The sequence below is a fragment of the Salvelinus namaycush genome, chromosome 4 (assembly GCF_016432855.1).
Source record: "Salvelinus namaycush isolate Seneca chromosome 4, SaNama_1.0, whole genome shotgun sequence".
NCBI lineage: Eukaryota > Metazoa > Chordata > Actinopteri > Salmoniformes > Salmonidae > Salvelinus > Salvelinus namaycush.
In genome coordinates this window covers 55,651,379-55,671,855 of record NC_052310.1, presented here as the reverse complement: position 1 = coordinate 55,671,855, position 20,477 = coordinate 55,651,379, and the positions used below count along the sequence as shown (strand labels likewise).

Below are 20,477 nucleotides of genomic sequence, written 5' to 3'. Positions count from 1 at the left end.
TATGAATCAAACTCTCTTGCTTAAAGCTCTAATACTGGCTTCTACTGTTGTAAATACATGTAAATACAGTACAGTACTTGGGTTTTCTTTATCTGCAATACCTCACCAGTAGTACAGAAAAAAAGGAACACCCTTGCCTTTCTTGAACTAACACTCACACTTGTCTTTTCTCACTAGCACTGTCTTTGCAGGTAGCCTAGTGGTTAGAGCGTTGGGCCAGTAACCGGAAGGTTGCTGGATCGAATCCCTGAGCTGACAAGGTAAAAATCTGCCGTTCTGCGCCTGAGCAAGGCACTGTTCCCCTCTGATTCAGAGGATTGGGTTAAATGCGGAAGACACATTTCAGTTGAATACATTCTGAATAGGTATACCCCTTTCCTTTGCCGATAGCTACTTATTGAGGAGAAAATGTGCTTGCTCTGACTGTGAGATGCGGTTGTCTCTCATAGCTGCTTTCAGATGAATACACTAACTATAAGTCACTCTGGATAAGGTTGTCTCTCATAGCTGCTTTCAGATGTATACACTAACTATAAGTCACTCTGGATAAGGTTGTCTCTCATAGCTGCTTTCAGATGTATACACTAACTATAAGTCACTCTGGATAAGGTTGTCTCTCATAGCTGCTTTCAGATGAATACACTAACTATAAGTCACTCTGGATAAGGTTGTCTCTCATAGCTGCTTTCAGATGAATACACTAACTATAAGTCACTCTGGATAAGGTTGTCTCTCATAGCTGCTTTCAGATGAATACACTAACTATAAGTCACTCTGGATAAGGTTGTCTCTCATAGCTGCTTTCAGATGAATACACTAACTATAAGTCACTCTGGATAAGGTTGTCTCTCATAGCTGCTTTCAGAAGAATACACTAACTATAAGTCACTCTGGATAAGGTTGTCTCTCATAGCTGCTTTCAGATGAATACACTAACTATAAGTCACTCTGGATAAGGTTGTCTCTCATAGCTGCTTTCAGATGTATACACTAACTATAAGTCACTCTGGATAAGAGCGTCTGCTAAATAACCAACATTTAAAATGCTCAGATAACCATACTCTGATTCAAGTGTTTTAATTCTCAAAACAAGCATTCACTAACCCCATAGAATGTTATATTTTATGACTACTGTTAAAACTACATTTCCTTTGCTGTGCTGGCCCCAGTTTGTCAGGCCTACAGCTGGGTTTCTATTTGTAGTCTGTAGGCGATGGGGATGTCCCCACATTGTAGGTTTCCCCTGTCTTTTGGAATCAGTCATGATTTACAGTGGTGCTCCTGTCTTTGGAGTTTATGGGTTTGAGGTTGATGGCTAGCGCTGGTTATCTGAAACAGTGCACACACACAGACACACACAGACACACACAGACACACACAGACACACACAGACACACACAGACACACACAGACACACACAGACACACACACACACAGACAGACAGACAGACACGATGGCTAGCACTAGTTAGTGTTAGCGAGCAGCCATGCAGCATTCACAGCTGAGTAACTCGGTCAGTGGAAGATGTCTACTCTTCTTATCTCCTCAGATCTCATCTGTGGGCACTCACCGCTCACTGGCAAGCTTTCCAGTAACCAACCAACCAACTGGTCAGACTACCCCTCAGTCTTCCCTTTCTTTCTCTCTGTCTATGTCTCTCTTTCTTCTCTCTCGCTCTCTTTTTATCACAGATGAGGACACAGATGAGCATCAAGGAAATATTAGTATTTGCGTCTGTGTGCCTGCGTGTATGTGTATGTTCCATTAATATACCTGCATTCAGGGTTGGTACAGTAGGACTGCCTACATGTATGTCATCAAAGGACTGGGTTAAGGACAGCATCCGCACAGTGACTCATGTAGGCTACACTGGCATCCCTCTCCTTTTCATTTGGTTTGGAAACCATTTCAGCTGTCGCACCGATGTGATGTCCCTGGTTTTTCCCCGAGTGAAGAGACTAAGTGTGTGTCTGTGTGTGTTAATAGCTCCAACCTGCATGGCCTGGATATCCACTGTGCGCAGAGAACACACACTCAATACAAGCTAACGATGCCCTCTTGTGGGGAAAATCCTATACAGTATCCTGACATCAACCATTGACAGTAGTTGTGTGGAGGGTTGTTAGTAGGATGTACAAATTCAATCAATTATAGCCATGACATAAAAAATAAAGAAAGTTGTTTGACTCCACCAGTGATCCTGTCAACGTCATGTGTGGCAGCCTTCTCGATGACATTCGTTCAGTCTTATCACAGTAAAGAGATCTTGATGTTGTCAAAGTGGCTGGCATTGAAGCCAGCTTCCCTTCTCCTTTGCTAGCGCTGCTCTAACTCTACGCTAACCGGACGGCACTCCAGTCATGCACTACAGCACTACACTAGCTACCGCTACGCTTGGCTATCACTAACCTCAACCAGACTCACTCTATGGACCCCACCATCTCCCATACAAAGAGACTCCATTAAAAATACATGGGGGTGTTTTTTCATTAGGCCAACGACAATGTAGTAGATCAATCCAAAGAGCCATAGCATGAAAATAATCAGGCCCCCGTCATTTATAATGAATGGTGCAATCATGCAGGACAGGGGATGTCTATTGTGTGGTGGCTGAATAGGGAGAAGGGCTAGTAGGGTAAACAATAGTATATCTTTCTCCATCATGTGTTTTAATATAATGGGTTCAGCCATGTGTCATAAAGCAGGTCTCTTCATGATGATAATGTTGATTGCTAGTTGTTCATGAGAACAGTATTTTAGCGGTTGCCCAGCCCAGCCAATCGCTATCCCTCTAATCCTTTCTCTAGCCTTCTTTTTCACTCTCCCATTTCCCTCTTTTTCACTCTCCCATTTCCCTCTTTTTCACTCTCCCATTTCCCTCTTTTTCACTCTAAGTCTCCCTCTATCCTTTTACCCCTTTTTTGAGAACTGTTTTCAGGAGGTGGTCTCTGTGTGAACAGCATGTTAATGTCAATGACAAGTGCCATTCCTCATATACCCCCCACCCTGTCTTCACATTACAACTCAGCTGATTTGTAGAGGGATGTTGATGGGGCTGCGGTACCGTGTGTGTGATGGCCTACACCTGAGGCATAATGGCATCAGGTACAATCCAACCCATGACTCTGCATTAACTAAGGCAGTCACAACAGCCTTTCCCACAACCCTCCTTCTCATACAATCACCCTTTAAGGATTGGTTCACAGATGTGTAGTGTATTTCCTTTCCCTCTTGTATGAATACCACTCGACTTCACTTACGCTGTATTCATTGGCCTGCTTTTAATATTCAGGATTTACAATAGCCCTGGCTTTGAAGAATGTCCATACTTTAAGGCTGTGAGACCAGCCACGGTTTGATGACAGATGACAACAACCTTGTCTATTATGTCACTCATTATGACACACACATTACAGTAATGTATGCTATTTAGCAGACGCTTTTATCCAAAGCGACTTAGCCATACGTGCATACGTTTTTATGGATGGATGGCCCCGGGGAATTGAACCCACAATCCTGACGTTGCGAGCGCCGTGCTCCACCAACTGAGCCATACAGGACAATATTACAGTATGGGGAATGTCCACAATCTCAGAGTTCAGTAGTGGAGAGGTATTATAACATGGTCTGATTGCTGTATGTGTTGGATGTTGAACCACAGGAATATTGGAAACAGGGCTGCAATTTGTTTGTTTTTGTGTGTGTGTGTGTGTGTGTTTGTGAGAGAATGACTGACACTTAAATGTGCAGAATGATAATTATTGCTATATCGTATTCTATGTTACATGTTTGCATTCTAAAACTAATCTCTGTACCTCTCTCTCTCTCTCTAGGTCGTGCTCGTCTTTGCTCTCAGCATTGGAGCACTTGGAATATACTTTATAGACTCTTCTGAGTAAGTATCCCCTTTTTATGTGCTGGTATGTGCTTTTGTATTGAATGCAATGCAGACCACCTTACTGTACATTAAGCTATTGAATACTACTTTGTGATTTAATATCAGATCGGATATTTCTTCACATGATCAGTAGGCGCCACAAGTGAGATCCTACGTGGAAGGCCACATACAGTCACCCACATTGGTGAAGTAGAATTGTTTATTATACTGATTTACGTGGCTGTATTGAATGACTGCTTAGTCAGTTGCTGTTGAACACTACTTTGTGATTGTGATGCTGTGAAAGGAATCAGATGTTAGACCCTTCATATGATCAATAGATACTTCAGACAGATTCATCCACACATGGTGTTGTCCTAGTCACCCACGTTGGTGAAGTAGAATGTGTCATAGTGCAACCATGTGTTGGTTTTGACGGTTTTCTGTGCGTTATCTAAAAGACTATAAAGCTCCTCTCCTCCTTTATGGTTTTGTTAATGGAAGCCGGCTGGCCTGGCGCCACACTTAGTTTCCATGGTAACCTAGACAAAGCAGGATATCAGTAGGTCTGCCTGGTCCTCAGAGACACCCCTCACTTGTAGACCCACCCACACACACACACATACATACAGGTGTGTGTGTGCGCACACACACACACACACACACATGCACACACAGTAAACTAAGCTACTGTAGCATCCCACACTTCCAATCACCCTCCCACGCCATTCTCAGGCTCTCACCCATCCTAGCCCTGACCAGCAGAATTAACAATACTGTGAATAATGAATCTGAACAATCCTATTAAAATCACTTCATGATTGATGTGTGCACTTCTCAGGTGAGGTTTTGTCCCTTGTGTGACTATTTACTGTAGGAAATGAACATGCTTTAAGATGGTTAGGTAGGTTATCACAACATCTAGGGAAATGCTGCATATGCACATATGAATGAGTGGTCTTTTTAATGATTCACTTCCTATACAAACCTGCTATCCTCCCTCGGCTTGTTTCCTCTTCAATATAGATAGCAAAAAAGTATATATGTGTGTGTGTGTGTGTACACTACTGTTCAAAAGTTTGGGGCCACTCATGAAATGAGTTGCAAAATGAATAGGAAATATAGTCCTGAAGCACCTCCCACAAGTTGGATTGGCTTGATGGGCACTTTTTACGTACCATACGGTCAAGCTGCTCCCACAACAGCTCAATAGGGTTGAGATCCGGTGACTGTGCTGGCCTCTTCATTATAAACAGAATACCAGCTGATTGCTTCTTCCTTAAATAGTTATTGCATAGTTTGGAGCTGTGCTTTGCGCCATTGTGCTGTTGTAGGAAGAAATAGGCTCCAATTAAGCGCTGTACACAGGGTATGGCATGGCTTTGCAAAATGGAGTGATAGCCTTCCTTCTTCAAGATCCCGCTTACCCTGTACAAATCTCCCACTTTACCACCACCAAAGCACCCCCAGACCATCACGTTGCCTCTACCATGCTTGACAGATGGCGTCAAGCGCTCCTCCAGCATCTTTTCGTTTTTTCTGCGTCTCACGAACGTTCTTCTTTGTGATCCGAACACCTTAAACTTAGATTCGTCTGTCCATAACACTTTTCCAATCTTCCTCTGTCCAGTGTCTGTGTTCTTTTGCCCATTATAAACTTGGATTAGCTAACACACCGTGCCATTGGAACACAAGAGTGATGGTTGGTTGCTGATAATGGGCCTCTGTAAGCCTATGTAGATATTCCATAAAAAATCAGCCGTTTCCAGCTACAATAGTCATTTACAACATTAACAATGTCTATACTGTATTTCCAATCAATTTGATGTTATTTTAATGGACAAAAAATTGTTTTTCTTTCAAAAACAAGGACATTTCTAAGTGACCTCAAACTTTTGAACAGTAGTGTGTGTGTATATATATACAGTACCAGTCAAAAGTTTGGACACATATGGAATCATGTAGTAACCAAAATAGTGTTAAAAAAATCAAAATATATTTAATATTTGAGAAACTTCAAAGTAGCCACCCTTTGCCTTGATGGCAGCTTTGCACACTCTTGGCATTCTCTCAACCAGCTTCACCTGGAATGCTTTTCCAACAGTCTTGAAGGAGTTTCCATATATGCTGAGCACTTGTTGGCTGCTTTTCCTTCACTCTGCGGTCCAACTCATCCCAAAACATCTCAATTGGGTTGAGGTCGGGTGATTGTGGAGGCCAGGTCATCTGATGCAGCACTCCATCACTCTCCTTCTTGGTCAAATAGCCCTTACACAGCTTGGTAGTGTGTTGGGTCATTGTCCTGTTGAAAAACAAATGATAGTCCTACTAAACGCAAACCAAATGGGATGGCGCATCTCTGCAGAAGGCTGTGGTAGCCATGCTGGTTAAGTGTACCTTGAATTTTAAATAATTACTGTCACCAGCAAAGCACCCTCACACCATCCCACCTCCTCCTCCATGCTTCACGGTGGGAACCACACATGCGGAGATCATCCGTTTACCTACTCTGCGTCTCACAAAGACACACTGGTTGGAACCAAAAATCTCAAATTTCGAGTCGTCAGACCGAAGGACAGATTTCCACCAGTCTAATGTCCATTGTTCGTGTTTCTTGGCCCAAGCAAGTCTCTTTTTCTTATTGGTGTCCTTTAGTAGTGGTTTCTTTGCAGCAATGATTCACGCAATCTCCTCCGAACAGTTGATATTTGAGATGTGTCTGTCACTTGAACTCTGCATTTATTTGGGCTGCAATCTGAGGTGCAGTTAACTCTAATGAACTTATCCTCTGCAGCAGAGGTAACTCTGGGTCTTCCTTTTCTGTGGCGGTCCTCATGAGAACCAGTTTCATCATAGCGCTTGATGGTTTTTGCGACTGCACTGAAATTTTACGGATTGACTGACCTTCATGTCTTATAGTAATGATGGACTGCCGTTTCTCTTTGCTAATTTGAGCTGTTCTTGCTATAATATGGACTTTGCACTATTTGGTAAAACTTTCAATCGTCTGTATATCACCCCTACCTTGTCACAACCCAACTGATTGGCTCAAACACATTAAGAAGGAAAGAAATTCCACAATTCACTTTTAACAAGGCACACCTGTTAATTGAAATGCATTCATGAAGCTTGTTGAGAGAATGCCAGGACTGTGCAAAGCTGTCATCAAGGCAAAATGTGGCTACTTTGAAGAATCTCAAATATAAAATATATTTTGATTTGTTTAACACTTTTTTTGTTACTACATGATTCCATATGTGTTATTTCATAGTTGTGATGTCTTCACTATTATTCTACAATGTAGACTGGTACTGTTTATGTATGTATGTATGTGTTGTTCTACAGATAGCTCTGAGTGTTGCATGACAGGCAAAACATGAATAAAGTCATGCCATGTCCAACATCTGCGGTGTTAATCTGAGCAGTAGTGCAGGGAACAGTGGTGTGGAAATGATTCCTGGCATGTGTCCAGTCCCCCGTTTACAGAAAGGGATAAAGTCCTTCACATCTTTACCTCTCCCTCTGTTTCCCCCTCTCTCTTTTTACTCCCTCTTTCGTTCCCTTCCTCTCTCTCGCTTTTTCCTCCCTCCCCCTGTCTATCTAGTTCTCTATCCCCCTCCCTCTATCTCTGCCTCTCCCTCCTTTACTCTCCCCCGCTCACCCTCTCTCTCCCTTCTCTTCCTAATCTGCCTAGACTTGGCATATTTCAGACAAAAAGAGAGGAATAGAAAAAGATTGGGGAGACCAATCTCCTTGCCGCCATGAAAGTTTATAATCCTTTTTAATGCCAGGGTCAGGACTTGATGGGAAGGATGAGAAACCATCTCTCTCCTCTAATTCTGTATCTCCTTCTACCTACCTATCTTTCATTCTTTCTCTCCCTCTATTTCTCTATCTCCCTCTCTCTTTCCTCTCGCTCCCTTGCTTCACCTCTTTTTTTTCTCTCTCGCTCTCTCTCTCTCGCTCTCTCTCTCTCGCTCTCTCTCCATTCATCTTTGTGCTTGTCACTAAGTGAGCCAGTCTCCCTGTGTGCAAGGCTCAGACAGTGTCTGTGTGATTTGTCTCTGTTTGTTAACAGTCTCTGTTGATGTTTAGATTGTCCATTTCTATCAATGTTCAAAACAGCAAATGCTGTGTTATTGACTGCAGATGCTCAGTCACCAGTCAGTCTCATGACAAGTCAAAAATAAAAAAAATGTTATTGTAAAATACTTGTGCTTCTAGTTCCAAAAGTGCAGAAATATCTAACAATTTCACAATAAATACCTAATACACACAAATCTAAGTAAAGGAATGGAATTAAGAATATATAAATATATAGACGAGCAATGACAGAGCGGCATAGACTAAGATACAGTCAATACAGATACAGCCAACTTCCGGCGCCGACAGAGATGGCCGCCTCGCTTCGCGTTCCTAGGAAACTATGCAGTATTTAGTTTTTTTACGTGTTATTTCTTACATTGGTACCCGAGGTAATCTTAGGTTTTATTACATACAGTCGGGAGGAACTATTGGATATAAGAGCAACGTCAACTCACCATCATTACGACCAGGAATACGACTTTCCCGAAGCGGATCCTCTGTTTTGCCAACCACCCAGGACAATGGATCAGATCCCAGCCGGCGAAGGGGCAGACGAAGCGGTCTTCTGGTCAGGCTCCGGAGACGGGCACATCGCGCACCGCTCCCGAGCATACTACTCGCCAATGTCCAGTCTCTTGACAACAAGGTAGATGAAATCCGAGCAAGGGTAGCATCCCAGAGAGACATCAGAGACTGTAAAGTTCTTTGCTTCACGGAAACATGGCTCACTCGAGACGCTATCGAAGTCGGTACAGCCAGCTGGTTTCTTCATGCATCGCGCCGACAGAAACAAGCATCTTTCTGGTAAGAAGAAGGGGGGGGGGGGGTATGCCTTATGATTAACGAGACGTGGTGTGATCATAACAACATACAGGAACTCAAGTCATTCTGTTCACCTGATTTAGAATTCCTCACAATCGAATGTCGACCGCATTATCTACCAAGAGAAATCTCTTCGATTATAATCACAGCCGCATATATTCCCCCCAAGCAGACACATCAATGGCCCTGTACGAACTTCATTTGACTCTATGTAACCTGGAAACCACATATCCTGAGGCTGCATTCATTGTAGCTGGGGATTTTAACAAGGCCAATCTGAAAACAAGACTCCCTAAATTCTATCAGCATATTGATTGTGCAACCAGGGCTGGTAAAACCCTGGATCATTGTTATTCTAACTTCCGTGACGCATATAAGGCCCTCCCCCGCCCTCCCTTCGGAAAAGCTGACCACAACTCCATTTTGTTGCTTCCAGCCTATAGACAGAAACTAAAACAGGAAGCTCCCGCGCTCAGGTCTGTTCAACGCTGGTACGACCAATCTGATTCCACGCTTCAAGATTGCTTCGATCACGTGGACTGGGATATGTTCCGCATTGCGTCACAAAACAACATTGCCGAATACGCTGATTCGGTGAGCGAGTTTATTAGCAAGTGCATCGGCGATGTCGTACCCACAGCAACTATTAAAACATTCCCAAACCAGAAACCGTGGATTGATGGCAGCATTCGCGCGAAACTGAAAGCGTAAACCACTGCTTTTAATCAGGGCAAGGTGACCGGAAACATGACCGAATACAAACAGTGTAGCTATTCCCTCCGCACGGCAATCAAACAAGCTAAACGTCAGTATAGAGACAAAGTAGAGTCGCAATTCAACGGCTCAGACACAAGAGGTATGTGGCAGGGTTTACAGTCAATCACGGATTACAAAAGAAAACCAGCCCCGTCGCGGACCAGGATGTCTTGCTCCCAGACAGACTAAACAACTTATTTTCCCGCTTTGAGGACAATATAGTGCCACTGACATGGCCCGCTACCAGAAGCTGCGGACTCTCCTTCACTGCAGCCGACGTGAGTAAAATTCTTAAACGTGTTAACCCTCGCAAGGCTGCAGGCCCAGACGGTATCCCCAGCCGCGTCCTCAGAGCATGCGCAGACCAGCTGGCTGGTGTGTTTACGGACATATTCAATCAATCCTTATCCCAGTCTGCTGTCCCCACATGCTTCAAGAGGGCCACCATTGTTCCTGTTCCCAAGAAAGCTAAGGTAACTGAGCTAAACGACTACCGCCCCGTAGCACTCACTTCCGTCATCATGAAGTGCTTTGAGAGACTAGTCAAGGACCATATCACCTCCACCCTACCTGACACCCTAGACCCACTCCAATTTGCTTACCGCCCCAATAGGTCAACAGACGATGCAATCGCAACCACACTGCACACTGCCCTAACCCATCTGGACAAGAGGAATACCTATGTAAGAATGCTGTTCATCGACTACAGCTCAGCATTTAACACCATAGTACCCTCCAAACTCGTCATCAATCTCAAGACCCTGGGTCTCGACCCCGCCCTGTGCAACTGGGTACTGGACTTCCTGACGGGCTGCCCCCAGGTGGTGAGGGTAGGAAACAACATCTCCACTCCGCTGATCCTCAACACTGGGGCCCCACAAGGGTGCGTTCTGAGCCCTCTCCTGTACTTCCTGTTCACCCACGACTGCGTGGCCATGCACGCCTCCAACTCAATCATCAAGTTTGCAGACGACACTACAGTGGTAGGCTTGATTACCAACACCGACGAGACGACCTACAGGGAGGAGGTGAGGGCCCTCGGAGTGTGGTGTCAGGAAAATAATCTCACACTCAACGTAAACAAAACAAAGGAGATGATCGTGGACTTCAGGAAACAGCAGAGGGAGCACCCCCCTATCCACATCGACGGGACAGTAAGGGAGGGCTGTATCACCGCCTGGTTTTAGGGAAGGGTCCTCGGAAAGGACACTTGGTATTAGGGAAGGCTCCTCTGGAAGGGCACTAGGTATTAGGGAAGGACACTAAGTATTAGGAAGGATGCTAGGGAAGGACACTAGGTATTAGGAAAGGGTCCTAGGGAAGTACATTAGGTATTTAGGGAAAGATCCTAGGGAAGGACACTAGTTATTAGGGAATGATCTTCGGGATGAACACTAGGTATTAGGGAAGGATACTAGGGAAGAACACTAGGTATTAGGGAAGGATCGTAGGGAAGGACACTAGGTATTAGGGAAGGATACTAGGGAAGCACACTAAGGGAAGGACACTAAGGATACTAAGGAAGGGCACTAAGTATTAGGGAAAGACGTTAGCTGTGATTAAGGAATGTTTTTGTGATTCATTAAATAATTATTTTACAGTTGTGTGTATATGTGTTCCCCTAAGGCCCTGGTCTCTCTCTCTCTGTCTCTGTCTCTCTCTCTGTCTCTCTCTCTCTGTCTCTCTGTCTCTGTGTCTCTCTCTCTCTCTGTCTCTCTCTGTCTCTGTCTCTCTCTGTCTCTCTGTCTCTCTCTGCCTCTGTCTCTGTCTCTCTGTCTCTGTGTGTGTGTCTCTCTCTGTCTCTCTGCCTCTCTCTCTCTGTCTCTCTCTCTCTTTCTGTCTGTCTCTCTGTCTCTCACTCTGTCTCTCTCTCTCTCTCACATATTAAGCTAAGATGCACAGATAGGTTGATCTAACTCATGAGGGACAGAGAGACATATCTGACAGCTCTAGGGAAGGACAATAGGTATTAGAGAAGAATCCCAGGGAAGGACACTAGGTATTAGAGAAGGATTCTAGGGAAGGACACTAGATATTAGGAAAGCCTCTCTCTCTCTTTTGGTGCTCTCATTAAGCTAAGACAAGTCTTTCCCCCCTACTCCCACTACTCCTCCCGGCCTCTCATCATAATCATTAGCCTTAGCTGCTCTCTTTAATTCCTGTGCCACTTCAGTGGGACCACCATACCTCTGTGTGTGTGTATGTTGACTAGCTTGAGTTACAGCCGTACTTTCACTCCAAGAGCTGTAGACTCCACTTCCTCTCCCCCTGATCCCACACACGTTCTCACCCCACCAACACTCACTCACTCACTCACTCACTCACTCACTCACTCACTCACTCACTCACTCACTCACTCACTCACTCACTCACTCACTCACTCACTCACTCACTCACTCACTCACTCACTCACTCACTCACTCACTCGCGACATCCAGGTCAGGTGTTACTGGCAGTCATTACTGTAGCAAATACCACAGCCTTAATGACCTCCATAATACATCTAGCCTCATGTTTTGTTTATCTGTTGCTCTTCAGAACTGCTCTTCAGTAGTGAAGGGAGTGGCTCATTCCTTCTGGAAGATATTAACACAGTCCTATAGCGTTTGCTACTTGCTTGGGGGGAGTACCTCAGATTTGAAATTGTCTGTGAAAAAGCCGTCTAAGACATTCAAACGGAGAGGTTTTCTCTGAGTTGCAAGTGACTCCCTGAGGTAACAGAGAGAAGTGTGTGTGTGTGTGAGAGAGACCAAGAGGCTGGAGCTCTTTATAGTATGGGCTTTTATGTCTGCCTCAGTGGAGAAGTGTTCTGTTCTCCCGAGAGACACACACACACACACACACACACACACACACAGAGATGTGTGCGCGCACACACACACACACAGACAGCACTGATCAGTGGGTAAGAAACGCATCCACATCCATCTCCCTGGTGGCCAACCAGTATCCTCCCCAGAGTTGTTTTTTCCAGGCACTTCCAGGTGGCTGTTGTCTTTAAAGGAGCTGTAGTGTTACGATACCCTGCAGCAGAATGCTGGAAGGAATATTAGAGGGGAGTTTTATTGACTGGTATTGTACCTCCTACTCCAGCAGGGATTTAGTCAATTGACTTAAGAACTTCTATGTAAAAAAAAAAAAAAAACGAAATGAAGAAATCGGGTTGCAAAATTCAGGTAACTTAAAAAAAAAATCCCTGGATTTTCATAAATCCTTGTTGGAAGATTTCTGGAATCAGGAGGGAATATGCAGGACATTCTGGAGTCTTCCAATCTGGGTTTCTGGAAAACATGGGCATTTTTGGAAAGTTATCAGAATTTTGTAACCCTATGAAGAAATAATGGATACATTGTATAGGAATATGAGGTGATATGTAGGGCCCCGAGTTTTTCCTGGTCAAATCACGTGGCCAAGGAAAAACTCCTGACCCTAACGACAGATAACTGTAGGAATAATAGGTGGGATTACGGCGGTTGGCCAGTCAGAGGGGGTTACTGTCATTGCGCTGGATACAGTCATACTGCATCTGTGGAGAGGGAGTCGTAATCCGTGCTTATCGCTCTTTTCAATATGACATTTGTTGCAAAGCTGATGCTATTTTGGTGATATTTTCATTGGGAGCATACTTCATCTATCCCTCGCTCGCTCCCTCCCACATCCTGGTCTGTTTTAATGCTTCAGCTCCTCGCTCTCTTTTCTGCTCCTGTGGAACAAGGGAATGACTGAATACGAGGTATGTAAGCCAGAGACTCTGCAGGACGGCCCTACTAGAAGGGATGCCCTTGTTCCTGGCCCACTTGTCACACACACACACGCACGCACACCACACCGATACACACACATACTGTTTTGGGGTTATCATATAGCCGTGTGTGTGAGTGGGCTGCGCCAAAGCATTGTGTATGTGTGAGGTTTCATTTGCGGCCTATGACCCATGCCTGTAATACTATCATCAGGGCGCTGCAATCAATAACAGCAGTGAAGAGAGAAACAGTGAATGACTTATTAATTGGCTAAGGTGAGAAATATGGCTGCCTTGGGAAGAGGACTGAGCAGACCTTATGGTGAAGGGTATCACAGCTATATAAAGATCCATCTCGGAGTAGTCAGCGGTGTAGGTGTGTGTCTGGGAGTGTGTCACTTGTTAAATCCACTTCAATCAGTGTAGATGAAGGGGAGGAGACAGGTTAACCTTTCACGAGTATCAACCCCGTATCCGGGATCACCCCCCACCCCCCCCACACTGATTAGCATCGCTAGCATAGCTTCACAAGTAAATAGTAGCATCTAAATATCATTAAATCACAAGTCCAAGACACCAGATGAAAGATACAGATCTTGTGAATAAACCCATCATTTCTGTTTTTTAAAATGTTTTACAGGGAAGACACAATATGTAAATCTATTAGCTAACCACGTTAGCAAAATACACCATCTTTCTTTGTCCACCATTTTCTCTCTCCACCACTAGCTATCACCAATTCGGCTAAACTAAGATATTGATAGCAACAAACCAAGAAAAAAACTCATCAGATGACAGTCTGATAACATATTCATGGTATAGGATAGGTGTTGTTAGAAAAAAGTGCATATTTCAGGTAGAAATCACAGTTTACAATTGCACCCACCATCACAAATCGACTAGAATTACTAGATAGAGCAACGTGTATGACCAATTTACTCATCATAAAACATTTCATAAAAATAGACAAAGCATAGCAATGGAAAGACCCAGTTCTTGTGATTTCAGACCATATTTCAGATTTTCTAAGCGTTTTTCAGCGAAAACACAATAAATCGATAAGTTAGCATACCACATGTACAAACGTTACCAGAGCATCGATTCCAGGCAAAGGGAGCTATAACGTTATCATCGCCAAAATATATTAATTTTTTCACTAACCTTCTCAGAATTCTTCCGATGACACTCCTGTAACATCATTTTACAATATACATATACAGTTTGTTCGAAAAGGTGCATATTTAGCCATACAAAACCGTGGTTACACAATAAAAATACTAGGAAATCAAGCCTCAATATGTCTGACGTCATCTATCAGAGTGATCTAGTTTAATTGAAAGCTAATCATATACTTGACTAAAAAATACAGGGTTGACAGCAATCGAAAGACAAATTAGTTCTTAATGCAACCGCTGATTTACATTTTTAAAATTATCCTTACTTTTCAATACAGGGTTGGCCAAGTGAAGCTATACCAAACAAAATGGCGAAATATGCGTTTAAAATATTTCGACAGAAACACGATTTATCATATTAAATATTGCTTACTTTGAGCTGTTCTTCCATCAGATTCTTGGGCAATGTATCCTTTCTATGTTATAAACGTCTTTTGGTCGATAGATGTCCTCTGTCCTTCGAAATGTCCACCACCAACGACCGACACCCCAAAACGTGTCCAAACTTTCAGAGTGCACAACAAAGAAATTCCTCAAAATCGCACTAAACGGATATAAATTGCTATAAAACGGTTCAAATTAACTACATTATGATGTTTTTAACAACTATAACAACTGAAAACATGACCGGAGAAATATTGCTGGTTAGAAAACGATTTGGAACGAGGCAGGTCCGATGTCCTTCACGCTTCAGGCGCACGACGAGAAAGGGCGGTCTCTATACATTTTGGTCTTTTATAATGGCTGTGAATGTCCCATCGATTCCATTGAAAACGTGATGACGTACAGACACCCAGAGGAAGACGTAGGCAGTGTCGGTTTCTTCATAGCATTCACTGTCGCCTTAAAAACAGACCCCAGATCAGAGGTAAAAATTTCTGAAATCTGAACCCTGTCATGAAAAGTGCTGTAGAAATTGTTCTGTACCACTCAGAGACAAAATTCCAACTTCTATAGAAACTAGAAGGTGTTTTCTATCCAATAATAACAATAATATGCATATTGTACGATCAAGAATTTAGCACGAGGCAGTTTAATTTGGAGACACAAATATGCTAATGCGGAACAGCACCCCCTATAGTTGCAAGAAGTTAAAGAAGGATTTTTAACCCTGGAGATAATTGAGACATGGATTGTGTATGTGTGCCATTCAGAGGGTGAATGGGCAAGACAAAAATATTTAAGTGTCTTTGAACGGGGTATGGTAGTAGGTGCCAGGCGCACTGGTCATGAACTGCAACGCTGCTGGGTTTTTCACGCTCAACAGTTTCCTGTGTGTATCAAGAATGGTCCACCACCCAAAGGACATCCAGCCAACTTGAGACAACTGTGTGAAGCAATGAAGTCAACATGGGTCAGCATCCCAGTGGAGCGCTTTCTACATCTTGTAGAGTCCATCCCCTGATGAATTGAGGCTGTTCTGAGGGCAACTTAGTATTAAGGTGTTCTTAATATTTTGTACATTCAGGGTATAGCCTAGAGCTGCAGCTGCGTTGAAAACAAGTCCCCCTCTCCACACTGTTAGTTCACAGTGTGTGGCTTTTTGGAGGCTTTCTCCTTTTTAACAATACGGTACCTCTTATCCATACTGGCTCAATTCTCCGCAGATGGAGACTGAGACAGAAGTTAGGCGTCAACATCGTGTTCCAGGAAATTGAGGTTTGCTAAATTTATGAATCGTGGAACCTGATATTAGTTTGTGCGTCCCAAATGACACCCCATTCCCTTTATAGTGCACTACTTTTGACCAGGGCCCATAGGGTGCCATTTGGGAAGCGTTCAATGACTAGAGCAGCGGTATTCAGATCTTACCCTATGAGGTCCAGACTACTGCTGGTTGCCTGTTCTACCTAATAATTAATTGCACCCAACTGGTGTCCCAGGTCTAAATCAGTCCCTGATTAGAGGGGAACAATGAAAGAAAAAAAGGCAGCGGAACTGGCTTCCATGTCCAGATCTGAATTTGAGGGCTGTAGTCTTCCCCTGTCTGCAGTCTCTCTGACAATGATACAGTATGAACTACTATTAATACCAGCCTGCAGTGAAGGCACGTTCTGCTTATGCTTCCGTTATAAACTATTCATAATACTTATCATTCATTTCCCCTTATGCCATCTAGCTATATTCCCTATAACTCTTCTTCTAACTAAATCATAATCAGCCTACTTAGCTCTACCTGGAAATTGCTGATAAGGCATAGATAAACACCTTTGAAGTATAATGAACGAATGAATGAACAAATAATTGATCTGTCTAAAATGAGTTACTAGTGTAGTTGCATGTAATTCGACCAATTCATTGTATTTCTTTTTAAATATCGTATATCACAGGTCTAACTGTAGACAGACTAGGAGATCTGTTCAATCCAACACCAGGACTCAACAGGGCTACACAAAACAACAGGGCTACACAAAACAACAGGGCTACACAAAACAACAGGGCTACACAAAACAACAGGGCTACACAAAACAACAGAGCTACACAAAACAACAGAGCTACACAAAACAACAGAGCTACACAAAACAACAGGGCTACACAAAACTACAGGGCTACACAAAACTACAGGGCTACACAAAACTACAGGGCTACACAAAACAACAGGGCTACACAAAACAACAGGGCTACACAAAACAACAGAGCTACACAAAACAACAGAGCTACACAAAACAACAGGGCTACACAAAACAACACAAAACAACAGGGCTACACAAAACAACAGGGCTACACAAAACAACAGGGCTACACAAAACAACAGGGCTTCACAAAACAACAGGGCGTCACAAAACAACAGAGCTACACAAAACAACAGGGCTTCACAAAACAACAGGGCTACACAAAACAACACAAAACAACAGGGCTACACAAAACAACAGGGCTACACAAAACAACAGGGCTACACAAAACAACAGAGCTACACAAAACAACAGAGCTACACAAAACAACAGGGCTACACAAAACAACACAAAACAACAGGGCTACACAAAACAACAGGGCTACACAAAACAACAGGGCGTCACAAAACAACAGGGCGTCACAAAACAACAGGGCGTCACAAAACAACAGGGCTACACAAAACAACAGGGCTACACAAAACAACAGGGCGTCACAAAACAACAGGGCTACACAAAACAACAGGGCTACACAAAACAACAGGGCGTCACAAAACAACAGGGCGTCACAAAACAACACAAAACAACACAAAACAACAGGGCGTCACAAAACAACAGGGCGTCACAAAACAACAGGGCTACACAAAACAACAGGGCGTCACAAAACAACAGGGCTACACAAAACAACAGAGCTACACAAAACAACAGAGCTACACAAAACAACACAAAACAACACAAAACAACAGGGCGTCACAAAACAACAGGGCTACACAAAACAACAGGGCTACACAAAACAACAGGGCTTCACAAAACAACAGGGCGTCACAAAACAACAGGGCTACACAAAACAACAGGGCGTCACAAAACAACAGGGCGTCACAAAACAACACAAAACAACACAAAACAACAGGGCGTCACAAAACAACACAAAACAACACAAAACAACAGGGCGTCACAAAACAACAGGGCGTCACAAAACAACAGGGCTACACAAAACAACAGGGCGTCACAAAACAACAGGGCGTCACAAAACAACAGGGCTACACAAAACAACAGGGCGTCACAAAACAACAGGGCTACACAAAACTACAGGGCTACACAAAACAACACAAAACAACAGGGCGTCACAAAACAACAGGGCTACACAAAACAACAGGGCTTCACAAAACAACAGGGCGTCACAAAACAACAGGGCTACACAAAACAACAGAGCTACACAAAACAACAGGGCTACACAAAACAACAGAGCTACACAAAACAACAGAGCTACACAAAACAACAGGGCTACACAAAACAACAGGGCTACACAAAACAACAGGGCGTCACAAAACAACAGGGCTACACAAAACAACACAAAACAACAGGGCTTCACAAAACAACAGGGCTACACAAAACAACAGGGCTTCACAAAACAACAGGGCGTCACAAAACAACAGGGCGTCACAAAACAACAGGGCTACACAAAACAACAGAGCTACACAAAACAACAGGGCTTCACAAAACAACAGGGCGTCACAAAACAACAGGGCTACACAAAACAACACAAAACAACAGGGCTTCACAAACAGGGCTTCACAAAACAACAGGGCTTCACAAAACAACAGGGCGTCACAAAACAACAGGGCGTCACAAAACAACGGGGCTTCACAAAACAACGGGGCTTCACAAAACAACGGGGCTACACAAAACAACGGGGCTTCACAAAACAACAGGGCTTCACAAAACAACAGGGCTTCACAAAACAACAGGGCGTCACAAAACAACGGGGCGTCACAAAACAACGGGGCTTCACAAAACAACGGGGCTTCACAAAACAACAGGGCGTCACAAAACAACAGGGCTTCACAAAACAGAGCTTCAGAAAAACAATTTCCACTGCAGAAATGAATGTAGTGTTGGCCTATATGTTTCCAGTTGATCAGTAGCACAGTGTTTAGCCTGGAATGCTGAAACTAAAGGGAACTCAGTTGGATTGTGATTGAAACATGTTTTCTTCCAGCTTGGGAGAGGAAGGAAAAGGCATTTAAGTCCTAGCTGGGAATCAGTACGAGTGATTGACTAGTTCCCCCCTAGCCTGTACACGTACGAACGCACACACACACACACACACACACACACACAACACACTCACCCCATCTCTCCATGGTCCAACCACAGTGTCATCCATCTCCTATATAGCAGCTGGAGTCTCCATCCATCTCCTCCATTATTCACATCTGTCCCCCCTGTCACGAAACCCAGACAGCACTGATGGTTCCTTATCAGAACTAAAACCATGACAAATGATCCCTATCTATAGTATAGTCCTCCAGGTGAGTGGTCTGCATGTAACCACTGCATGTTAACTCTTCCATTTCCATTTTGGTCATTTAGCAGACACTCTAATCCAGAGCAACTTGAAGTCAGTTCATTCAACTAGGTAAAACACCACGTTTGACTGCTAGAACACCACTCAGACAGAGCGGCTTGGAGTTAATGTAAGTTGAGGACCATGTTAGTTGAATCATTGGGCAGATAGATAAGGAAAGGCCTGTCGTTGTATTAGCATTTATATAAGCATGGAGGCTTTTATCACGTAATAGCTTTTACGTTCAAAGGGATGTGATGGCAATGTGGTTTGGTTTTGCCACGGTAATGTTTGTGTGTGTAAGGTTGTGTGCTTTTCCCTGTTGTTAATCTATACTACATATACTGAGTCCGCACTACAATAGACTGTGTGAGGACTCCCTGAGGAAGTTGTATTTGTCTGATGCCCTTTCAGGTGCTAAATCAGTCTTATTTTAGTGATGGTGCCTTGCAGGTACTAAATCAGTCTTATTTTAGTGATGGTGCCTTGCAGGTACTAAATCAGTCTTATTTTAGTGATGGTGCCTTGCAGGTACTAAATCAGTCTTATTTTAGTGATGGTGCCTTTCAGGTGCTAAATCAGTCTTATTTTAGTGATGGTGCCTTGCAGGTACTAAATCAGTCTTATTTTAGTGATGGTGCCTTGCAGGTGCTAAATCAGTCTTATTTTAGTGATGGTGCCTTGCAGGTACTAAATCAGTCTTATTTTAGTGATGGTGCCTTGCAGGTGCTAAATCAGTCTTATTTTAGTGATGGTGCCTTGCAGGTGCTAAATCAGTCTTATTTTAGTGATGGTGCCTTGCAGGTGCTAAATCAGTCTTATTTTAGTGATGGTTCCTTGGCCTAAATCAATCATTGATGTACTAACCTGGCCTTCTTTCATCTCCTCCACCCTCCCCCTCTCCCCCTCCACACACACACACACACACACACACACACACACACACACACACACACACACACACACACACACACACACACACACACACACACACACACACACACACACACACTCACACTGTTGGGGAACGCGCAGCAGATGGATTCACACATACACACTCAA

The 20,477-nt window shown here is 43.6% G+C and overlaps 1 protein-coding gene across 1 annotated transcript in view; it reads left to right on the top strand.

Moving 5' to 3' along the window:
* LOC120045928 (calcium-activated potassium channel subunit alpha-1) overlaps positions 1–20,477 on the top strand; it is a 176,926-nt gene that overhangs the window by 49,749 nt on the left and 106,700 nt on the right. The window contains exon 3 of the mRNA XM_038990854.1: positions 3,835–3,896. Within this exon, the coding sequence (XP_038846782.1) occupies positions 3,835–3,896 (62 nt within the window). The remainder of the gene's footprint in view (positions 1–3,834; positions 3,897–20,477) is intronic.